The sequence below is a fragment of the Petaurus breviceps genome, unplaced genomic scaffold, assembly GCF_028583685.1.
Source record: "Petaurus breviceps papuanus isolate PSGF00001 unplaced genomic scaffold, PetGlider_PUasm1.0 37, whole genome shotgun sequence".
In the NCBI taxonomy this organism is placed as follows: Eukaryota; Metazoa; Chordata; class Mammalia; order Diprotodontia; family Petauridae; genus Petaurus; species Petaurus breviceps.
The window spans coordinates 106,785,728-106,804,718 of NW_027186296.1; the positions used below are offsets into that span (position 1 = coordinate 106,785,728).

The window sequence follows — 18,991 nt, forward strand, 5'->3', positions numbered from 1 at the left end:
CTAGTTCAACTAAGACCCCTTTTAAAATTTTTAGGGGAGTATAGAACAAAGAATGGGACTTCATAGAGGGGAACAAGTTATAATTGGTTAAAAGAGTTCTACATCATAAATGATGAAATCAATATGATTGGTTATAGAGCTGAGGTGGGAGGCAATATGATTGGTTAGAAACTGGGAATGAGGGGCTAGTGATAACTCCCTTACAAGAGAACTAAGAAAGATCCATTGTTTTGAGTCCATTTACAAGGTTAGAGATAGTGGACCTGACTTATCTGGATAACAAACCAGACATCCTTAAAGGATATCTTGGTGGTGTAAAGATACTAGAGCAGATGCCCAAGTGTCCACCTGCATTTTTCAAGGATAACATATTTCCTTGACACAAGAATAGAGCAGTGATTAACAAGAGAAATGGATTTCCAAACTTAACTCATGCTAGGCCAACTGATTTCTGAACTAAGTTCCAAGATTAAAAACAAAACAAAGCCATGGCTTAGGCAGTTACAGAACAAAATCAATTAATTGTAAATAGGATCAGTTAAAAGATGATACAGAATCAATCTGATTATTTCATCACTAAAATGTACCTATTCTCTGACATAGCAATTTTGTCATCAGTGACATATCACAAAGGGGTCAAGGAGAGAAGAAAAGGAGCTGAATGTATAAACAAAGGAAAAATTTCAACAACTATACTAAAAATGGTATAAATTTGTAAATCTATATAAATATATAAGTATATAAAACAGTCATAGCAGCACTTTTTGTTGAGGTAAAGACCTAGAAATAATACGAGACCATCAATTAGGAAATGGCTGAATTGCAGTAGATTAATATGGCAGAGTTTTATCATACTTTAAGAAAGGATGAATATGATGAATTCAGAAAAATATAAAAAGACTGATGAACTGATGCAAAGTGAGATGAACAGAACTAGGAAAGCTACCTACACAATGAAAACAATATTAATGGGAGGGGAAGTAACTTCAAAAGATCTTAGAACTCTCAGCTGAATAGTGAATAATCCTGTCTTTAAAAACCTAATGATTCAACATACCTCTCAAATTCTTGGCAGAGTAGGAATGGACTAGAAGTAGAGAATAAGAGATGCATTCTCAGACATAGCCAATGTGTTCGTTTATTTTGTATGGATTTAAATATATGTATATAAATAAATATACATACACACATATGTATACATATATGTATATATGCTATAAAAGAAGGCTTCTACTTCAGGAGGGATGCAAAAGAGAAAATGAGTTAGTTGATAGAGGGGAAGAAAGAGATTCAATAAAACATTTTTAAATATTTAGAAGAAAAAATGCAGAAGGGGACACTGCAATTTTATTGCTACCTTGTTAAATTACATAGATATATATACATTATATATGTGATATATTCAGTTCTTTATATCTAGAAATGTTTGTTTTCATTAATGATTAAGTTCACAATAAAGAAGAAAATTTTCTAGATTTAATTGTTTTAAAAGACAGACACACTAATGCACTATTGATAAAGCTGTGAAATGGTCTGACCAATCAGGAAAACAATGTGAAATTATGCTAAGTGACTAAAATGCCCATATCCTTTGACCTAGATATCTCACTACTAGGCATATTATCCAAAGAGGTCAAAGACAGTAAGAAAAGTCCCACATATGCTTTTTGTAGTTACACTCTTTGTAATATCAAGTACTTTAGAAACAAAGTAGATGCCCATCAACTGGGGAACAAGGAAATAAACTGCTACACATTTGTTGTTATTGCTGCTCAATTATTTTCAATTATGTCCTACTCTTCATGACCCCATTTGGGGTTTTCTTGGCAAAGATGCTAGAGTGGTTTGCCATTTCCTTCTCCAGCTCATTTTACAGATGAGGAAACTGAGGCAAACAAGGATAAGTGATTTGCCCAGGGTCACACTGCTAGTAAGTGTCTGGGGACAGATTTAAACTCAGGAAGATGAGTCTTCCTGACCCCAGGCCCAGTATTCTATACACTGTGCCATCCAGCTGCCTTGCTATATATGCACATGCACATAACAAAACATTGTACCATAAGAAATTATTAACATGAAAAATATAGAGAAGCATAGGAAGATTGTATGATACAAAGTATACAGAACCAAGAAAGCAGTATGCACAATGACCACCACAATGTAAATGGAAATAGCAAAACAATACAAAATGAATGCTGTGTAACTATAACAAGTGATAAGAATGCACTTTCCCCCCTCTGTTCTTGGGAGAGGTAAGGTATTCGTCCTCTATGGAACACCACATACTCTAGACATGAGTGATGTACTGGTTGTTTTTTCTTCCTCTGGCTTTTTTCTCCCCCTGATTTATTCTTTGTTATGGGAGATGGTTCTCAAAGTGGGAGAGGGAAGGATAACTTGGCATATAAAGATTATATAAAAACAAAAAATATCAAAGAGAAGCAGAGAGAGAGAGAGAGAGAGAGAGAGAGAGAGAGAGAGAGAGAGAGAGAGAGAGAGAGAGAGAGAGAGAGAGAGAGAGAGAGAGAGAGAGAGAGAGAGAGAGAGAGAGAGAGAGAGAGCAGATAAAAACTGTCCTATATTTCCTAACTCGGGACAAGATTAAGTGATTTTTAAAACCATTATTCACATGGGCTTCACGTCCATAATTAATTTTGCACTTGAAAAATTGCAGTGGGCTGCATATTTTTACATATAGATTCTATATGCCTGTGATTCTGTGAGTAAGGGATTTGTGAACTCAGTACACAGAGATCTAAATTTATATTCTGAAATCAGCTCTCCAGCACATTTATGAATAGAACTGCACTAGTTTTGGTTTTTTACCTCATGGAGGTTGGGTAAATTTATCTCTTCCACATAATGTTCCTTGAACAAATTTGACATTGACTACCTCATAATGCTACTTCTCTTGCAACTATTTTAGTACTGGAGGCTAGTCTTTGGTCAACCAGTCTCAGGGATAAGAATCTTCTGGGGCCTGCAAAAATAACAGAACTTAGATCATTAGCCCTAGGAGAACAAGGTCATTATACAGGAATCTGTAGAGTTTCCTGCAGGTAGAGGGAATAAATATCCCAAATAGATTAGAATCCTTAGAGAAGGCCAGGAACAAGCCTATTCAGGAATTTTTAGGACCTTTGTCCTCCAATCAACAGACTATTCAGGGCAAATACTGTCCAAAGCTGATAACTAAGGCCTATTCTAACCCTGACCTGTCCCCTTAGAATCTCAAACTGGCTTTGAGTTCCAGGGGTGACTCAGAGTCAGAAGACATTGATTAATAACTCCCAAGTTTATGTATCTAGGCCTGGCTTTTTGCCTAGGAAGCAAAGAAGACCATGGACAGAGTACTGGACTGGGAACCAGAAGACTTGGATTTGAATCCTTCCCCAGATGCTTATAGTCTCTAATAATGACACTTAACTAAACCTCTTTTTATGTTGTTGTTGTTTTTTGGAGGGGGGAAGGCAGGGCAATTGGGGTAAAGTGACTTGCCCAAGGTCACACGGCTAGTGTTAAGTGTCTGAGGTCACATTTGAACTCAGGTCCTCCTGACTCCAGGGCCGGTGCTCTATTAAATGTACCACCTAGCCACCCCAAAACCTCGTATTTTAAATCAAATACTTGTACTACCTACTTCACACTTTGTGACCTTAAAGTGGTTATTACTCATTTCTAGACCTTTATATCTAACTGCCAACTGGAAACATTTCTACTTGGATGACCTCCCATTGCTTCAGATACAGTATGTCTAAAACTGAATTAATCATCTTTACCCTAAAACAGCTATCCACTACTTTTTCTTTCCAGTCCTAATACTATTACCCTAATTCATTCAGGTCTTTTATCATTTCATACTTGGACAACCTCCTAAGAGCCTCCTTACTAGTCTCTCCTTACTTCTTTCTCCTCCCTCTACAAATCTGCTCACAGTGGTCAAATGAATCTTCCTGAAACAATGTTTTTTATCATGCCATTCCTCTATTAAAAAAATTTCAAGGGGCAGTTAGGTGGCGAAGTGAATAGAGCACCAGCCCTGGAGTCAGGAGGACCTGAGTTCAAATCTGGCCTCAGACACTTAACACAAAAACTAGCCATGTGACCTTGGGCAAGTCACTTAACCCCAAATGCCCTCCAAAAAGCAAAAAAAGAAAAAAATCAAGGTTCTCTATAACATACAAGATAGAGTCTCAGTCTTTTAGCTTTGTATTTAACATCCTCTACAATCTAATCCCAACTTACTTTTCTACTCAAATCCTTAATTATTATACAATGTAAATCCTTCATTCTATCTCAACTGATTTATGCATCAAGGTGCCTCCAGCTTCCCACCACAGATATTCCTTCTTCCTCCTCTCCATCTTGGTCCACCTCAGGTCCTATCTGCTCCATGGAGCCTTCCTTCAAAGCTAATTTGGTCTGCAATAGTATTCCCTTCTTCTAACCTCAACCCTTGTCAATACTATTCACTTCACATTGAATTGTCTACAGCTTCCTTCTATTATGGCACCTTTCATGTGCCTGTCCTTTCTTCCTAACCAGAATGCAAGCTCATTGGTAGGACAGGAATTATTTTTATATTTTACATTCCTTATAGCTCCTGGCAGGTGCTCAGTAAATGTTGACTGATTAAAGGCATGAATGGCTAAAGCCTTTATAACAATAATAGCTGACATTTATTTTGTTCTTTAAGGTGTATAAGACTCTGTATCTACATTATCCCATTTGATCCTCAAAATAACCTTGAGAAGAAAGATTACCAACTACTACTTTTTTTTTTCTAACAGATGAACAAACTGTGCCTCCGAAAGGCTGAGTGTCTTACCCATGGTCACCCAGATAGTATGTGTCCTGGGTGAGGGGTGGGAGATTAAAAACCAGATTTCTCCATACTCCAAGTTAGGTATTCATTTCACTCCCCTATCCAGATGCTCAAGTTTCTCCTCCTACTTCTGCCAATGGCAACATTACTGTCTCCATTACAAAGCTCATAACCTCAGAATTATCTTTGAGATTTTCCTTTCCTTCAGTCCCACATTTAGTCCCATGCCATGTTCCCACAATGCTAATTCTGCTGAAAGTTTACTACTAAGTTTGGAATATGGCAAGCATACCAGAACCTCTTTACCGACTCGGAAACATATTGACGTCACTAGGGCTGTGTTCAATACTTTCTTTAGACATTTTAAAATATGTTCTCTGGAAAAGGTTTCAAATGATGTGCAAATCAGTGTTTCCTAAAGCTTAGAAGTGATTCATGAGCCCATCATAGCAGAACTAGGTTCTTGAGGGTATTTTAGTTCCATATTCCCAATATGTGTATAAGCCTAGTTCTGAGGCTGGGAACATTTAACATTTTCTTTTCTTTTTTTGGGGGGGGGGGGGGGGCAATTGGGGTTAAGTGACTTGCCCAAGGTCACACGGCTAGGTTTGTGTGTGTGTTAAGTGTCTGAGGCCGGATCTGAACCCAGGTCCTCCCGACTCCAGGGCTGGTGCTCTATTCACTTCGACACCTAGTCACCCCCTTAACATTTTCAATTAAGCACTTTAAAATGAAGAATAAATTCTTTAAAAATTTTTTCATGCCTATGGTTACCAGTTGCTCTTATCACATAGGTCTAATTTACAAGCCCATATTAGATCCACAAAAGTAGTTTCACTTCTACATAAACTCAATCAGAACATCACTTTGATTTTTTTTTTTAATTTTGGGGCCTTCAGTTATTGACTAAATCTTACTTATTAATATTTCTCTATTTTCAAAGTCAAAGAGTAATTGTTGTGTCAATTTAACCTAAGTTTTGTTTGAAAATTCAGCAGCTACCAAAACACTAAGGCACATTCCCCAATCCTGAAATAAGGTGACAACAGGTTTTGAAATCCAGGCTAATCTGTAGCCAGATTGTACCAGACCTGTTCAAAATTCAAGTATTATTTTCGTTTCTTTTGTGAGCTGTAAACAATAATTTTTTTTGTATCCATACTGATAAAGAGTTAGGTTTGATGATAAAGAATTCATTTTTCAAAAGATAAAAATTTTCATGGACTTTAGAAAGTAGTACAGACCTTAAAATGAATTTTTAAAAAATATTAAGCATTATATGAGAGAGTAGGGTCACTGATTTTAAAAGTTTTTCCTAAAAAAGTATTGCATGGCATAAACACAGAGCAAAAACAAGGAATTTGCATGTAGCTGAGTTATCAATAGAACTACACACATTACTTTTAAATGTGTACCAAGAAATTCTAAGACAAGTAGAAAATTCTTTTTAGTCTAAATCATAAAACTAAATGGAGTTTGTACTGGACCACCTAATCAACATACTGGGATCGAATCAATTTTTAAACAAGATTTACATATCTTCCACATTGCTGATAAAGCTGCCCAAAGAGATTTCCATACACTATGGGGGACTTGCATATTCTATTAGGCTAATAAGAACTGAAAAATATAAAACACGCTGATTAAACAGAATATTCACTTTCCTTCCCTAGTGTGGGCATGTTTTTCATTTCTTAAAGGAAGCTAGGGCACTAAATTATAACAGCTTCTAAAGCTTTTCAGAGAATCCTATTACAGTAATTGGACTTTGAATAAATATGGTCAGATATACTTATTGCCAAAGTAGTTTATGTATTTTTCAGGTAGTGTAGATTAAATTGATGAATTTAGATTTTATTACAAAATTTGATAAAAATTTACCTTTTCCTCCCAAGGAACTCTATTCAACGAAGATACAAAAATACTACAACTCACAGAATCTAAGCATATTTAAAAGATATGCCTTGACTGGAGTATGGTTTGTTCGGTTGACTGAGAGGACTATTCTACACCAAGTGAAACCACATAACTCATTTTAGTCAATGTCTTTCACCTAACTAAAAGTTTCTAAGAATGAACCAAACTAAGTGGTTTATGGTGGTTTTTTCCCCCCTTACTTTCGCCTCCCCTGCGCTTGGCTGGAGATGCTAACAAGCCGTCAAAAGATTAAAAAGGTCTGGGTAGGAGGAGGATGAAGTCCCCGAGACAGGAGCCTAGGACCGGAAAAACCCAGGGCTGTTTGCTTACAAACAAGATCAAATCTGACAGTCGGGGGCAGTAAGCAGTAGACACAGTTTAGAAGGTTCCTGAAGGGAGGGGAAATTTCTTCCTCTTGGATCAACAGCCTTCAGTGGAAGGCTAAGCTGGAAACCGTTTTCTCGGAGCCTAGCTAACGACAGCAGGATCTACCCACCAGCGCTTCTTAGACGTGCCCACAACAAGAAAGAAGCATTCCCACGCTCAAAGGTGCTCAGAGGGCTGAAGAAGCTAAGTAAAGGTCTGCGTTGGCCCGCCCCATTCTGGTGACAGCCCTTCCCCGGACAGCTGGGCTCCGCAGCCTCAGCACCTGGCCAGAGCCGAGCTCCCGCACCTCGCTGCGGCCCACCCCGAGAGGAGGAGCCACGGTGCGGAGCGTCCAAGGGAGAGGGAAGACGACCTCTATGGGGGAGGGGGGAAGAGGCTGACCTTTTTCCTACTGACAGCGCTGGACCGGTACATCCTGCTGTTTCTTAGAGATCGGCACGAAGGACATTTCTCCCCTCGGGCAGGAAAAAAAAACAAAACAAAACAAGCAGACTCCCGTGTGTGAGCGTGCGCGCGTGTGTGCGTGTGTGAGTGTGTGCCGGACAGCAGGCCAGAGAGGAGGACGGCGGAGATGGTCAAAGGAGGCTTTGTCGGTCCCTCGGCCAGGAGTCGGTCCTGGGACTACATCTCCCAGGCTGCTCTGGGCCGCCCCTGCGTCGTGACCCCGATGCGCACGGAGGCGGCGACTCTTACCTCACAGAGGTAGCCCCGCCACCAGCCTCAGCTCCTTGGCCGCGGTCCATGGACCGGAACCCGGGGGAGACGAGCAGGAACCCACGCCGCGATCGCCGCCTCCCAGCCCCAGGCCCCTCCTCTCGCCGCCGCCTCCTCACCTTCCTCCTCCCTCCCCCGCGTCCTCCCGGGGCCCAGAGGTCGCTCCGAGCCGCCGCCGCTACCGCGCCGCCCGGGGAAGCAGTGAGGAGAGCTCGCTGCCACTGGAGGCTGGCTGAGGCCTAGCCCATCGCCCACCTCCGCCGCCGCTATTGTCCCTCCCTGGGGCCAGGCGCCCACCGCTGCCGCCTCCCCCTCCGCCCTGCTCAGCGGGGAGGGCCTCGAGAAGATGCCCGACCAAACCTTGCAGCAGATGCTGGACAGGTACGGGGAGCGCCGGGCCGGGCCGTGCCGCCGAGCCTAGGTTTCCGTGGTCTGGCTGGTTTGGGGAGGGCGTGAGAGGGAGGGGACCGAGACGAGCGTGGGGTCTGCGAAACCGAGAAAGTTGTGTTAGCCCCCTCCCACGCCACGGTGCGTGGGGCACGGGCGGGTTTGGGCCCCATGATTCCGACCTATCCCCGACCCCCCCAAGGGTCAGCAAGGACCTGCTCCTCAAAGAAGACCCTTCATCCAGATGGCCCAGAGCGGGTGGGCTGCTTGGAAAAGGGAAGCGTTTGGGGAGGGGGACGCTCCGACGGAGGTTTGCCTAGGATTTGCCTCCTAATTCTATTCAGCAAATGTTTCTTAAGCGCCGGCTCCTTTGCCCTGGGAATAAAAACAGCAACAGAAAAGAACCCAAACCGAAGCAGCCCCTGCCCCACACGAGCTTACCCATTGTACAGAAATTGGGAAATGCCGAGTAATTTCAAGAGAGGGAGGAAACAGAAACTCGAAACTCAAAAGGATCAAAACCAAGATCACACAGAAAACTAGAAGTTCCCATGAGGTCCAGAGAGCCTTGTCTTACATGGAAAGAGCTGGGTTACCTTTGAATTGAGTCCAGCAAACGTTTACAAGTACCTCTCCTATGTGCTATGCACTGGGCATTTTGTGTACATATATACATATATTTGAATATTATGTATATATGTATATATAAGCACGTATGCACACATATAAAGAAAAAGTCTGTGTATATATATGTGGAAAAAGAAAGGGGAGAGAGCGAGAGAGAATGAATCCTTCTCTCAAGAAGCTTACATTTCACTAGGGGAAAACAACATGTACACCCATAAGTAAATACGAAGTAATTTGAGGAGGGAGTAACTACTGGGGGAGGGGACAAGGAAGGCCTCATAGAGGCAGTGGCACCCGAGCCTTGCCTGAGCTCTAGGGGATGTGACTCTCCCACTGATTTAAGCCTTCTAGTTCTAGCAGTCTGGGATAATCACTAATGGAAAACCTGGTTGGCTGGTTTCCATTTCCCCAGGTTCCAAGCAAGAAAGTCAGGAGATATGTAGTTTTATTAAGATGCAAGTTACCAGTAGTAGATAATATGAGAAAAGCTATGTGACCACTCAGTGATTAATATTTTCTAGTATCATTTATAATTCTTTGAATTTGGTATAAACCATATTGAGGTCTGTTTTTTTCTTGGTTATATTTATTCTGTGTGTACTTTCATGTCTCCTCCCATACTCCTTGAGAGTGGGGATTGTTTCATTCTGGGCATCTGTTTTCCCAGGGCTTAGTACATTTCCTGGCATGTATAGGTTTATTGATTATCTGATAGCTTCTTGCATGAAGTCATTATCACTATTTACTAGGTCCTGGGTCTCACCATAGTTCCGTTGAGAAACACCTTGTAATCCCTGTCCTTGAGAAGCATACATGATGGGTTTAGAGAAGAAGAGATAACTTGTACACAGAAAAGCAAATGCAAAATAAAGTAATTTCTTGGCTGAAGGCACTAGGAACTGAGAGGAGAAATCTTCTTAGGAGGTGGCACCAGAACAGGGTATGCTTACACTGATGGAGCAGAGGAGGCTGAGAAAGTGGCCAGACAAGTAGGAAACTAGCAGAGTGGTGTCATGAAAACCCAAGAAATACAGAGAAAGAAACAATTCTGTGTGTGGTTGCCTGAGCTCAAGGGGAAGTGACTCTCCCACTGATTTAAGCCTTCTAGTTCTAGCAACCTGGGATAATCACTAACGGAAAACCTGGTAGGCTGGTTTTAGAAAGCAGTAGTTTCAAAAACTGCCAAGTTCAAATGGGACAAAAGAAAAAGCTATGAATGTAGTAGTTCAGAGAGGAGCTTTTTAACATTAACTGGTAAGACTTTGTCTATTTGACCAGTGAGGGAGCTGGAACTAGAAACTCAGACTTCCTAAGTTCCTGCCCAACAGTCTTTATCTCCTGGTCCAGTGAGTTGCCTAGACTAACAGTGATACTTAGAAACATATTTCAGATTGTCTCTCCTCACTCAGCAAATAGTTACAACCCTTTCTGGATAGTACAGCTGTACAGTAAGATAATAAATTTTTGAGGCAATGTTCACCTGTTTATAGCTGATTTTCAGGCACAAAGTAAAATAAAGGCTCGTCCTTGAATAGGTTCTGTGTGGCCCCCACCCATTTCCACTGAAGCTTTGGGAACCTAGAAAGCTGCAGCGGTTGGGTGTGTCCTTTGAAGCAATGGTGGCCAACCTAAACAGAAATGGAAACCACTAAGCCATATGTTAAGATCCATCCTGCAAATGCATATTGGTTAGAACATCACAACCACATATTAACATTATGTTCTAGTGTGTTTTTGTTTATTTTGTTAAATACTTCCCAGTTACATTTTAATTTGATTCAGCCCCCAAATCCTTCTATATGACACCTACTCTGGAGGATTTATGGGAAGATTTGGATGAGATTTGCCCAAGATAAAAAGGATGGATTTGAGTACTCAATAAAATAGAAACATTTAAGCTTCTAAGTGAAAACCACCTAAGTACTTGTTTCTCTGGTGGAGGGACCCATGGCTAACAGATCTGCTTGCTGTTCCAGCATCCCTTACAAAGGAACCTAGTTTCCCAGTTATCCTGATTGTTCAGAGTATAGCAGGTCACCTCATTTCCTCCCATTGTCACTGGGTACAGAGGCAGATTACATATTGGACTGTCAGTGACATTTGATCAGAAAGACCAATACCCAATCCTTGTTGAGTGAGGTCATATTATTCTAGGTACATTCCAACTCACATGTGACCTAAGGGGCCTTTTGCTTGTTTTCTATGGACAACATTAATTTTAGAAACTTTGTGTAGAAAGAGCACTGGTTCTGGAGTAAGAGGATTTGGATTTATTTATGTTTCTACTCTGCCACTTCCTAGCCATGTAAACTTGGGCAAATCAGTTAGAATATCTTTGAATTCCCTAATTTCTTTCAAAAATCAGTTTAAGGACCACATCTTACAAAATCACTTTCCTGATTTCCTACCCCTTCAAACAATTTTACTTTGTATCTATTTATGTGCATGTTGTCTTCCTGGATAGAATATAAATTCCTTAAGGTTTCCTTTTTTTTTTTAATCTTTGTACTCCCAATGTCTGGCTCATAGTAGGCACTTAATAAATACTTGTTATTTGATTGATCTTAAGAGCTATTGGTAACCAGGAAAAATCTCCCAGATTGTACTTCCAAATATATCTCTATCTCTGAAATCCTTGAAAGCCCTGGAGCTCCAGTAACCTAACCTAACCTGTCTAATTAATGCTGTAGGCTTCTAAAGATAAACATATTAATAATAATAATATTAATAACTAGTTTATGTTCATATGTGCTTTAAGGTTTGCAGAGTATTTTACATATATTATTTCATTGATATCCTCACCTAAAAATTATGTCCTAATGTTCTATTTTCAAAGGGATAACTAAGTTTGTGGGCACAAAATGGGATTTTTATTGAGTGTCTTAAGCATTACTATAAAGTTACTTTATATCCTAGTTTATCTCTTAAGAAAAGGACATGGTAGAGAATAGGTAGAAAAAGGAAAAAAGTTTGACCTCTATAACCTGTTATTACCTTGAGTTTTAGTCGCGTCTATCAAGTTGAGGTTGTTGTCATCCTAAAACCTCAGGAATATTTTTCTTTCTATAAGATAGTAGTACTGTTCTTTTGCCCCTAGGTCATAGTGCAGTGTTATGAATCTAATATAAACCTATGTCTTTTTCCTGATTACAACTACCTAATAGTTATATATGTATCTGTGTATATTTATATGTGTATATGTGTGTATGTGACATATTGTTATATATATATACCTACATATATATCTATATATACATTTGGAACTATGCCCAAAGGGCAATCAGAATCCAGAATTGTTGGATCAGTCCATAGCTCCACCAACAGTGCATTAATGTTCTAAATTTCCCACATCCATTCTAACATTTTGTCATTTTCCCTTTCTGTCATTAGCTAATCTGATGAGTATAAGGTGGTACATCAGAATTGTTTAATTTGCATTTCTTTAATCAGTAGTGACTTAGAACATTTTTTCCTATGACTATAAATAGCTTTGATTTCTTTCTGAAAACTGCATGTTCATGTCCTTTGACCATTTATCAATTGGGTGATGACTTGTATTCTTATAAATTTGACTCAGTTCTCTATATGTTTGAGAAATGGGACCTTTATCAGAGAAACTATCTTTAAATCCTCCCCCCACCCCCTTTTCTGCTGTCTTTCTAATTTTGGCTGAATTGGTTTTACTTGTGTAAAAACTTTTTAAACTTAATGTATTCAGAATTATCTATTTTAAATCCTGTAATGCTCTCTAATTCTTATTTTGTCATAGATTCTTTATGCATACATCTGACAGGTAAACTATTTCATAGTGACCTAATTTGCTTATAGTATCACCCTTTATGTCTACATCATGTAATCTACTTTGCTGTCTGTCTCCATTTTATGGGTGAGTTCATCCCATTCACATTCACAGTAATGATTACTGTGTATTTCCCTCCAGCCTACTCCACCCCCCCCCCGCCCCACTTATCCTTCTCTTTCTCTCCTTTCACCCTGATCCTCCTCAAAAGTGTTTTGCTTCTAACCACTTCCTCCCCTAATCCACCTTCTACCAGCCCCCTCCCCCTCTTATTGTCTTCCCCTCCTACTTCCCTATAGGGTACCCAACTAAGTGTGTACGATATTCCATCTTTGAACCTATTCTGATGAGAATAAGATTCAAGAGTTGCCTGCCCTCCTCCCCATCTCCACTTTCTAGTGCTTTTATGTCAGATAATTTACCCCATTCTACCTCTCTCTCGTTCATAGTCAATTCATACTTGTGCCCTCCGTCTATGTATATTTCTCCAAACACCCCTAATAATGATGAGTTCTTAAGAGTTACATATATCATCCTCCCATGTAGGAATGTAAACAGTTTAATCTCATGGAATCCCTTAAGATTTCTCTTTCCTGTTTACCTTTTTAATGCTTCCCTTCAGTATTGTGTTCTATTGAGTGCTGGTCTTTTCATCAGGAATGGTTGAAAGTTCTCTATTTCATTGAATGTCTTGTTTTTTCTCCTGAAGAATTATACTCAGTTTTGCTGACTAGGTGGTTTTTGTTGTAATCCTAGCCCCTTTGCCCTTCAGAATATCATATTCCAAGTGCTCTCATTCTTTAATTTAGAAACTGCTAAATTTTGTGTTATTGTGAATGTGGCTCCACAATATTTGAACTGTTTCTTTCTGGCTGCTTGAAATATTTTCTTCTTGACCTGAAAAGCTCTGGAATTTAGCTATCCACTTATCTAATTCTAATTTTTAAGGAATTATTTTTTTTCAGTGAGTTTTTGTACCTCCTTTTTTCACATGACCAATTCTACTTTTTAAGGAGTTCTTTTCTTCAATGAATTTTTTTGGTTTTGGTTTGTTTTTGCTCTTTTTGGAGAGCGGAGGGCAGGGCAATCAGGGTTAAGTAACTTGCCCAAGGTTACATGGCTAGTAAGTGTTAAATGTCTGAGGCTGGATTTGAACTCAGGTCCTCCTGATTCCAGGGCCAGTGCTCTGTTCACTGTACCATCTAGTTGCCCCCAGTGAATTTTAAAAAATATCTTTTTCCATTTGACTAATTCTGCTTTTTAAGGCATTCTTCTCTTCATTGGATTCTTGTCTCTTTTACCATTTGTCCTGTTCTGTTTTTTAAAGTGTTATTTTTTTATGTCTGCTTTTACCAAGCTGTTGACTCTTTTTTTATGATTTTCCTTGCATCACTCCTATTTCTTTTCCCAATTTTCCCTCTACCTCTTTTATTTAATTTCTTAAATCCTTGTTGAGCTCTTCCAGGCCCTGAGGCCAGTTTACATTTTTCTTTGGGGCTTTGCATGTAGCTCCTTTCATTTAAATGTCTTCTTCTGAGTTTGTTATTTGCTCTTCCTTATTACCATAGGAACTTTGTATGGTCAGGTTCTTTTTTTGTTGTTTGTTCATTTTTCCAGCCTGTTTCTTGACTTTTAACTTTATATTACAGTTAGACTCTGCTTCTGAGGTAGAGGGGGCACTGTCTCACACTTCAGGTTTTTTGGGGAGTGCTCTTTTCAGAAGTAGTTCTGGGGATCTGTAAGTTTTCAGTTCTTCCAAGATGATCTAAGAAGTGTAGTCACTTCTCTCCTGGCCTGTGCTCTGGTCTGTTAATGTCCACAAGCACTCTTTTCTATGTTGGGACTCTGACGCAGAACCACAGAAGCATCTTGCTTCCATTGCCAGCAGAGGGTCCCCTGTAATCTCCTTCCAGCCAGTTGTCCAACCACCTTACACTCTATGAGTTAACACCTTTGGCTGCCTCCAATTCAGTCCCCCTGGAAGGCCTACTAGACTAAACTCTCACCTCATCCTTTTGTTGGTTCTGCTACTTAAGAATTCATATTGAGGTGTTATTTTAGCATTGTTTGAAGGGGAATTTAGGAGAGCTCAGGCAAGTCCCCACTTTCATACAGTCATCTTGACTTTGCCCCTAGTAAGTATATTTTCAAGTGTATTTTGTAAGCAAATTCTTTGGAATTGCTTTTTTTTTTTTTTTTTTAAGCAATCGGGGTTAAGTAACTTGCCCAAGGTTACATGGCCAGTTATTTCTGGGTGTGGTACTGAGTATCTGAGCCTGGATTTGATCCAGGTCATCCCGACACTGGAGTCGGTGCTCTTACTCGCTGAGCCACTGGGCCGCCCCTAAGCAATTGGGGTTAAGTAACTTGCTCAAGGTTATATGGCCAGGTATTTCTGGGTGGGTGCTAAGTGTCTGCGCCCGGGATTCGATCTCCAGGTCATCCCAACACTGGAGCTGGTGACACTATATCCATAAGAAATAAATAAAAAAAGGGAAAGACTCATGTACAAAAATATGTATAGCAACTCTGGTGTTGCAAAGAGCTGGAAACTTAAGGAGATGCTTAGTTTACATCAAATGGAGAATAGCTGAACAAATTATAGTATATGAATATAATGGAATATTATTGTTCCATAAGAAATGAAGAAGGAAGAAAGACTAGGGAGACTTATATGAATAGATAGAGTAAAGAGAGCAGAGCCAAGAAAATTATTTGTATAATGACAAACAGCATTATAAAGAAAAACAACTCTGAAAGACTTAAGAAATTTGATGCTGTGATATGACTAGTCACAATTCCAGAGGATAAATGAAGCATTCTGTTCACTTCCTGACAGAGAAAAGTGATGGTCTTGCGATACAGAATGAGTCATACCTTTTTGGATGTGACCAATGTATGGATTTGTTTTGGTTGATTGTATGTATTTGTTAAAAGAACTTTATTTTCCCATACACACACCCTTTTTTTTTTTCCAATTCAGGTAAGGAGTTGGAGAGGAAGGGAGGTTAGCAATAGTATTGTCACACACATAAAAAAAAAAAGAGAAAGAAAGAAAGGAGGACTGTTGAAACATTTTTTTTTAATGCACAGATTGAACAGGAAAAAGTTCAGAAGAAAACAGTCAAGCTCCGGACAGCTTTGAAAGTGATATATTGACAAGTCATTCCCCAATTGATAAATGGTCAAAGGATATGAACAAGCAGTTTGCAGAGGAAGACATTAAAGATATCTATAAACATATGAAAAAAAATGCTCCAAATCACTATTGATTAGAGAAATGCAAATCAAAACGACTCTGAGGTACCATCTCACCAGTGAGATTGGCTAAGATGACAAAATAGGAAAATGACAAATGTTGGAGAGGATGTGGAAAAATTGGAACACTAATGCATTGTTGGTGGAGTTGTGAAATGATTCAGCCATTCTGGAGAGTGATCTGGAACTATGCCTAAAGGGCTATAAATAATTTCATACCCTTTGATCCAGTAATAACCACTTCTAGGATTGTATCCCAAAGAGATCATAGAATTGGGAGGAAGACCCATATGTGCAAAAATATTTCTAGCAGCTCTTTTTTTGGTGGCAAAGAAATGGAAATTAAGGGGATGCCTATCAATTGGGGAATGGCGAAAGCAAATTGTGGTATATGAATGTATGTAATACTATTGTGCTATAAGAAATGAGGAGCAGATGGACTTCATATTTACCTGGAGAGGTTTATACAAACTGATGCTGAGTGAACAGAGCAGAACATAAGAAATTTGTACACAATTATAGACACAATGTATGTGTGACGATCAACTTTGATAGACTGGACTCTTCTCAGCAGTGCAGTTATAAGACAACTCCAAAAGACTCATGATGGAGAGAGATGTCTACATTCAGAGAAAAAACTAGAAAGAACAGAGTTTGAATGCAGATTGAAGCAAAAAACTACCTGCTCTCTTTTTCTTGTTTGGTTTTGTTTCCACTTTCCCATTGTTCATTCCATCATTACAATCCTTCTTTACAACCTGACTAATGTCTAATGTGAAAGTATTTGCAGATCCTATACTTAATTGCATGCTGCCATGGTGGGGGTGGGAAGGAGAGAGAGGGGGAGAAAATTTGAAACTCATGGGATTGTAGAACTAAATCTTGTAAACTAAAAGTAAACAAATAAAATAATAAAGACAAAAAAAAGAAAGTAATATATTGAGTTTATTATATATTTTAAAAGAAACATGAGTCATAATTTCATGTACAATTCCCATTATCTACTCTACTTTCTATGTGGAAATGCTTTTTTAACTTGGTGTTTGTGTCCAAATTAATGCCCAATAAGAATGTTCAAATAAGCTCAATAAATTTCCTCTGTCTTTATAAAACCTTCACTCATAACACTACTAACCTATACCCAAAATAGATCAAATAAAGGAAAAAGATCCTATGTACAAAAATATGTATAGCAGCTTTTTTTTTGTTGTAACAAAGGACTAAAAGTAAAGGGGTTGGTAATGTATAAATAATGGTATAGGAATGTAGTAGAATATTTTTATACTATAAGAAATGACAAAAAAGATGATTGTAGAGAAACTTGGGAAAACTTAGATGAAGGGATACAGTGAAGTGAGCAGAACCAGAAAAACATTTAAACAGTAACAGTATTGTAAAGAAAAACAACTTTAAAAGACTTAAGAATTGTGATCAGTGAATGATTAACCACAATTCTAGAGGAAAACTGATGAAGCATACCATCCACCTCCTGCCAGAGAGTTAATGGACTCAAAGGTGCAAGATGAGATAGACATTTTTAGACATGACTAATGTGTAGATTTCTTTTGCTTAACTATGTTTATTTGTTACAAGAGTTTTGTTTTTCTTTGGGAAGGGAGGAGTTAGCACTTCCAAAAAAGATTACAAAGGAAGAAAAGAATATATAAAGCTTTAAAAAAAAAAAATCCGGGGGCAGCTAGGTAGTGGACCTGAGTTCAAATTTGGCCTCAGACATTTAACACTAGTCCTGTGACCTTGGGCAAGTCACAATTGCCCTGCCTTCTTCCCTTCTCCCCCCAAAAAAATATCCAGAAGAAAACAAAGGAAGTTTAGAAGGAAGTACAGACAAGCAAGTCATTTTTTTTTTTTTAAAGAAAGCTGTATGTACTAGTCTCTCATCTAATCCTCTTTTTCTCTTCTACTTTGATATGGAAATCTTCCCTTTTTTGGGTGCTGGTTTAACAATTTTTGTAAATAAAAAAAAGAAGAAATGTTTGCCTTTATATTCTCAACTACTCTCTTGTTTATATTCCTTAATTGTCACATATATAGCATGAGTGATCTGTGCTGCTTCTGTTTTGCTCTTTAATCCCTAAAGTCTCTATTATATCTGAAGGTCACCAAGAACTTAGATCAAGCACTATAACCTCAAATTCAGCATGTCCAACTCATATTCTCTACTCCATTTTGATTTCCCCTTTTTTGTCAGTTTATCACCATTCTGTAAGTTGTCACAGGCCTGAAACCTTTGAATAATTTTTATTTTTTTCTTATCTTTTATAATAATAATAATAAAGTATATACTTTTTTCATTGATGGTCACTGAACTAAATCAAGTTTTTCCTTAGCCATTTAATCATGAAAACTTTCCATCTTACTAACCTTTTGAGTTACCTACTGGTGCTGTCTAATGTGCTTCTGCTTTAACTTCACTTAGAATGACTGGGTAAGGGCCTTGGAGAGCAACTAGATAGGAAAGATGGTAGAAGAGAAATTATGGTTAGTCAGAAGATAATTGGTAAGTAAGTGGCAGAAGGGGGAAGGAATGGGCCAGGAATTGAATAGTGGGGAGTGGGACAGAAAACAGAAAGGAAGAATATGTAACCCTCAAACAGTAGTGAGGGCTGTAGAGCTTTGCTTTCCAGAACTGATGACTGAATCAAGGGCAACAAACATTGAATGGAAAATGATAAACTATAATAAAACTTTAGTGGTTTGTTTTAAAGGAGAAAAGTGTTAAAAGAAGTAATTTACTATATATATCTTCAATGAAAAAAGTTTTAATTTCACTCCTTTTTTTCACCTGTGTCAGCAGCTAAGTTATTGAAAAAATAAAACGGAATAGAATGAAAGTTACGTTTTGTTCCATGTGAAAAAAAAATAGAAAAGTTGTCATAAACAAGTACACATAGAGATAGTTTATTTAGGTCTTTCAGCTAAAGCTTCTCTTAGTAGGAGGTAAAGCTGATGATAGACACTATTTAGCCTTTCTGGAGCTAATGAAATGAATGTGTCAAGGAGGGTCCTAGGACTTCCCTGGTATTCAGATCCTTAGCCTTTGTGAAATTCCACTGACA

General features: G+C 38.8%; 1 protein-coding gene across 1 annotated transcript in view; it reads left to right on the plus strand.

Annotated features, from left to right (window-relative positions):
* Window positions 1–7,860: 7,860 nt before the first annotated feature.
* MARCHF5 (membrane associated ring-CH-type finger 5) overlaps window positions 7,861–18,991 on the plus strand; it is a 63,522-nt gene continuing 52,391 nt past the window's right edge. Inside the window, exon 1 of the mRNA XM_069099231.1 lies at window positions 7,861–8,224. Coding sequence (XP_068955332.1) covers window positions 8,190–8,224 — 35 coding nt within the window. The 5' untranslated portion in view covers window positions 7,861–8,189. The remainder of the gene's footprint in view (window positions 8,225–18,991) is intronic.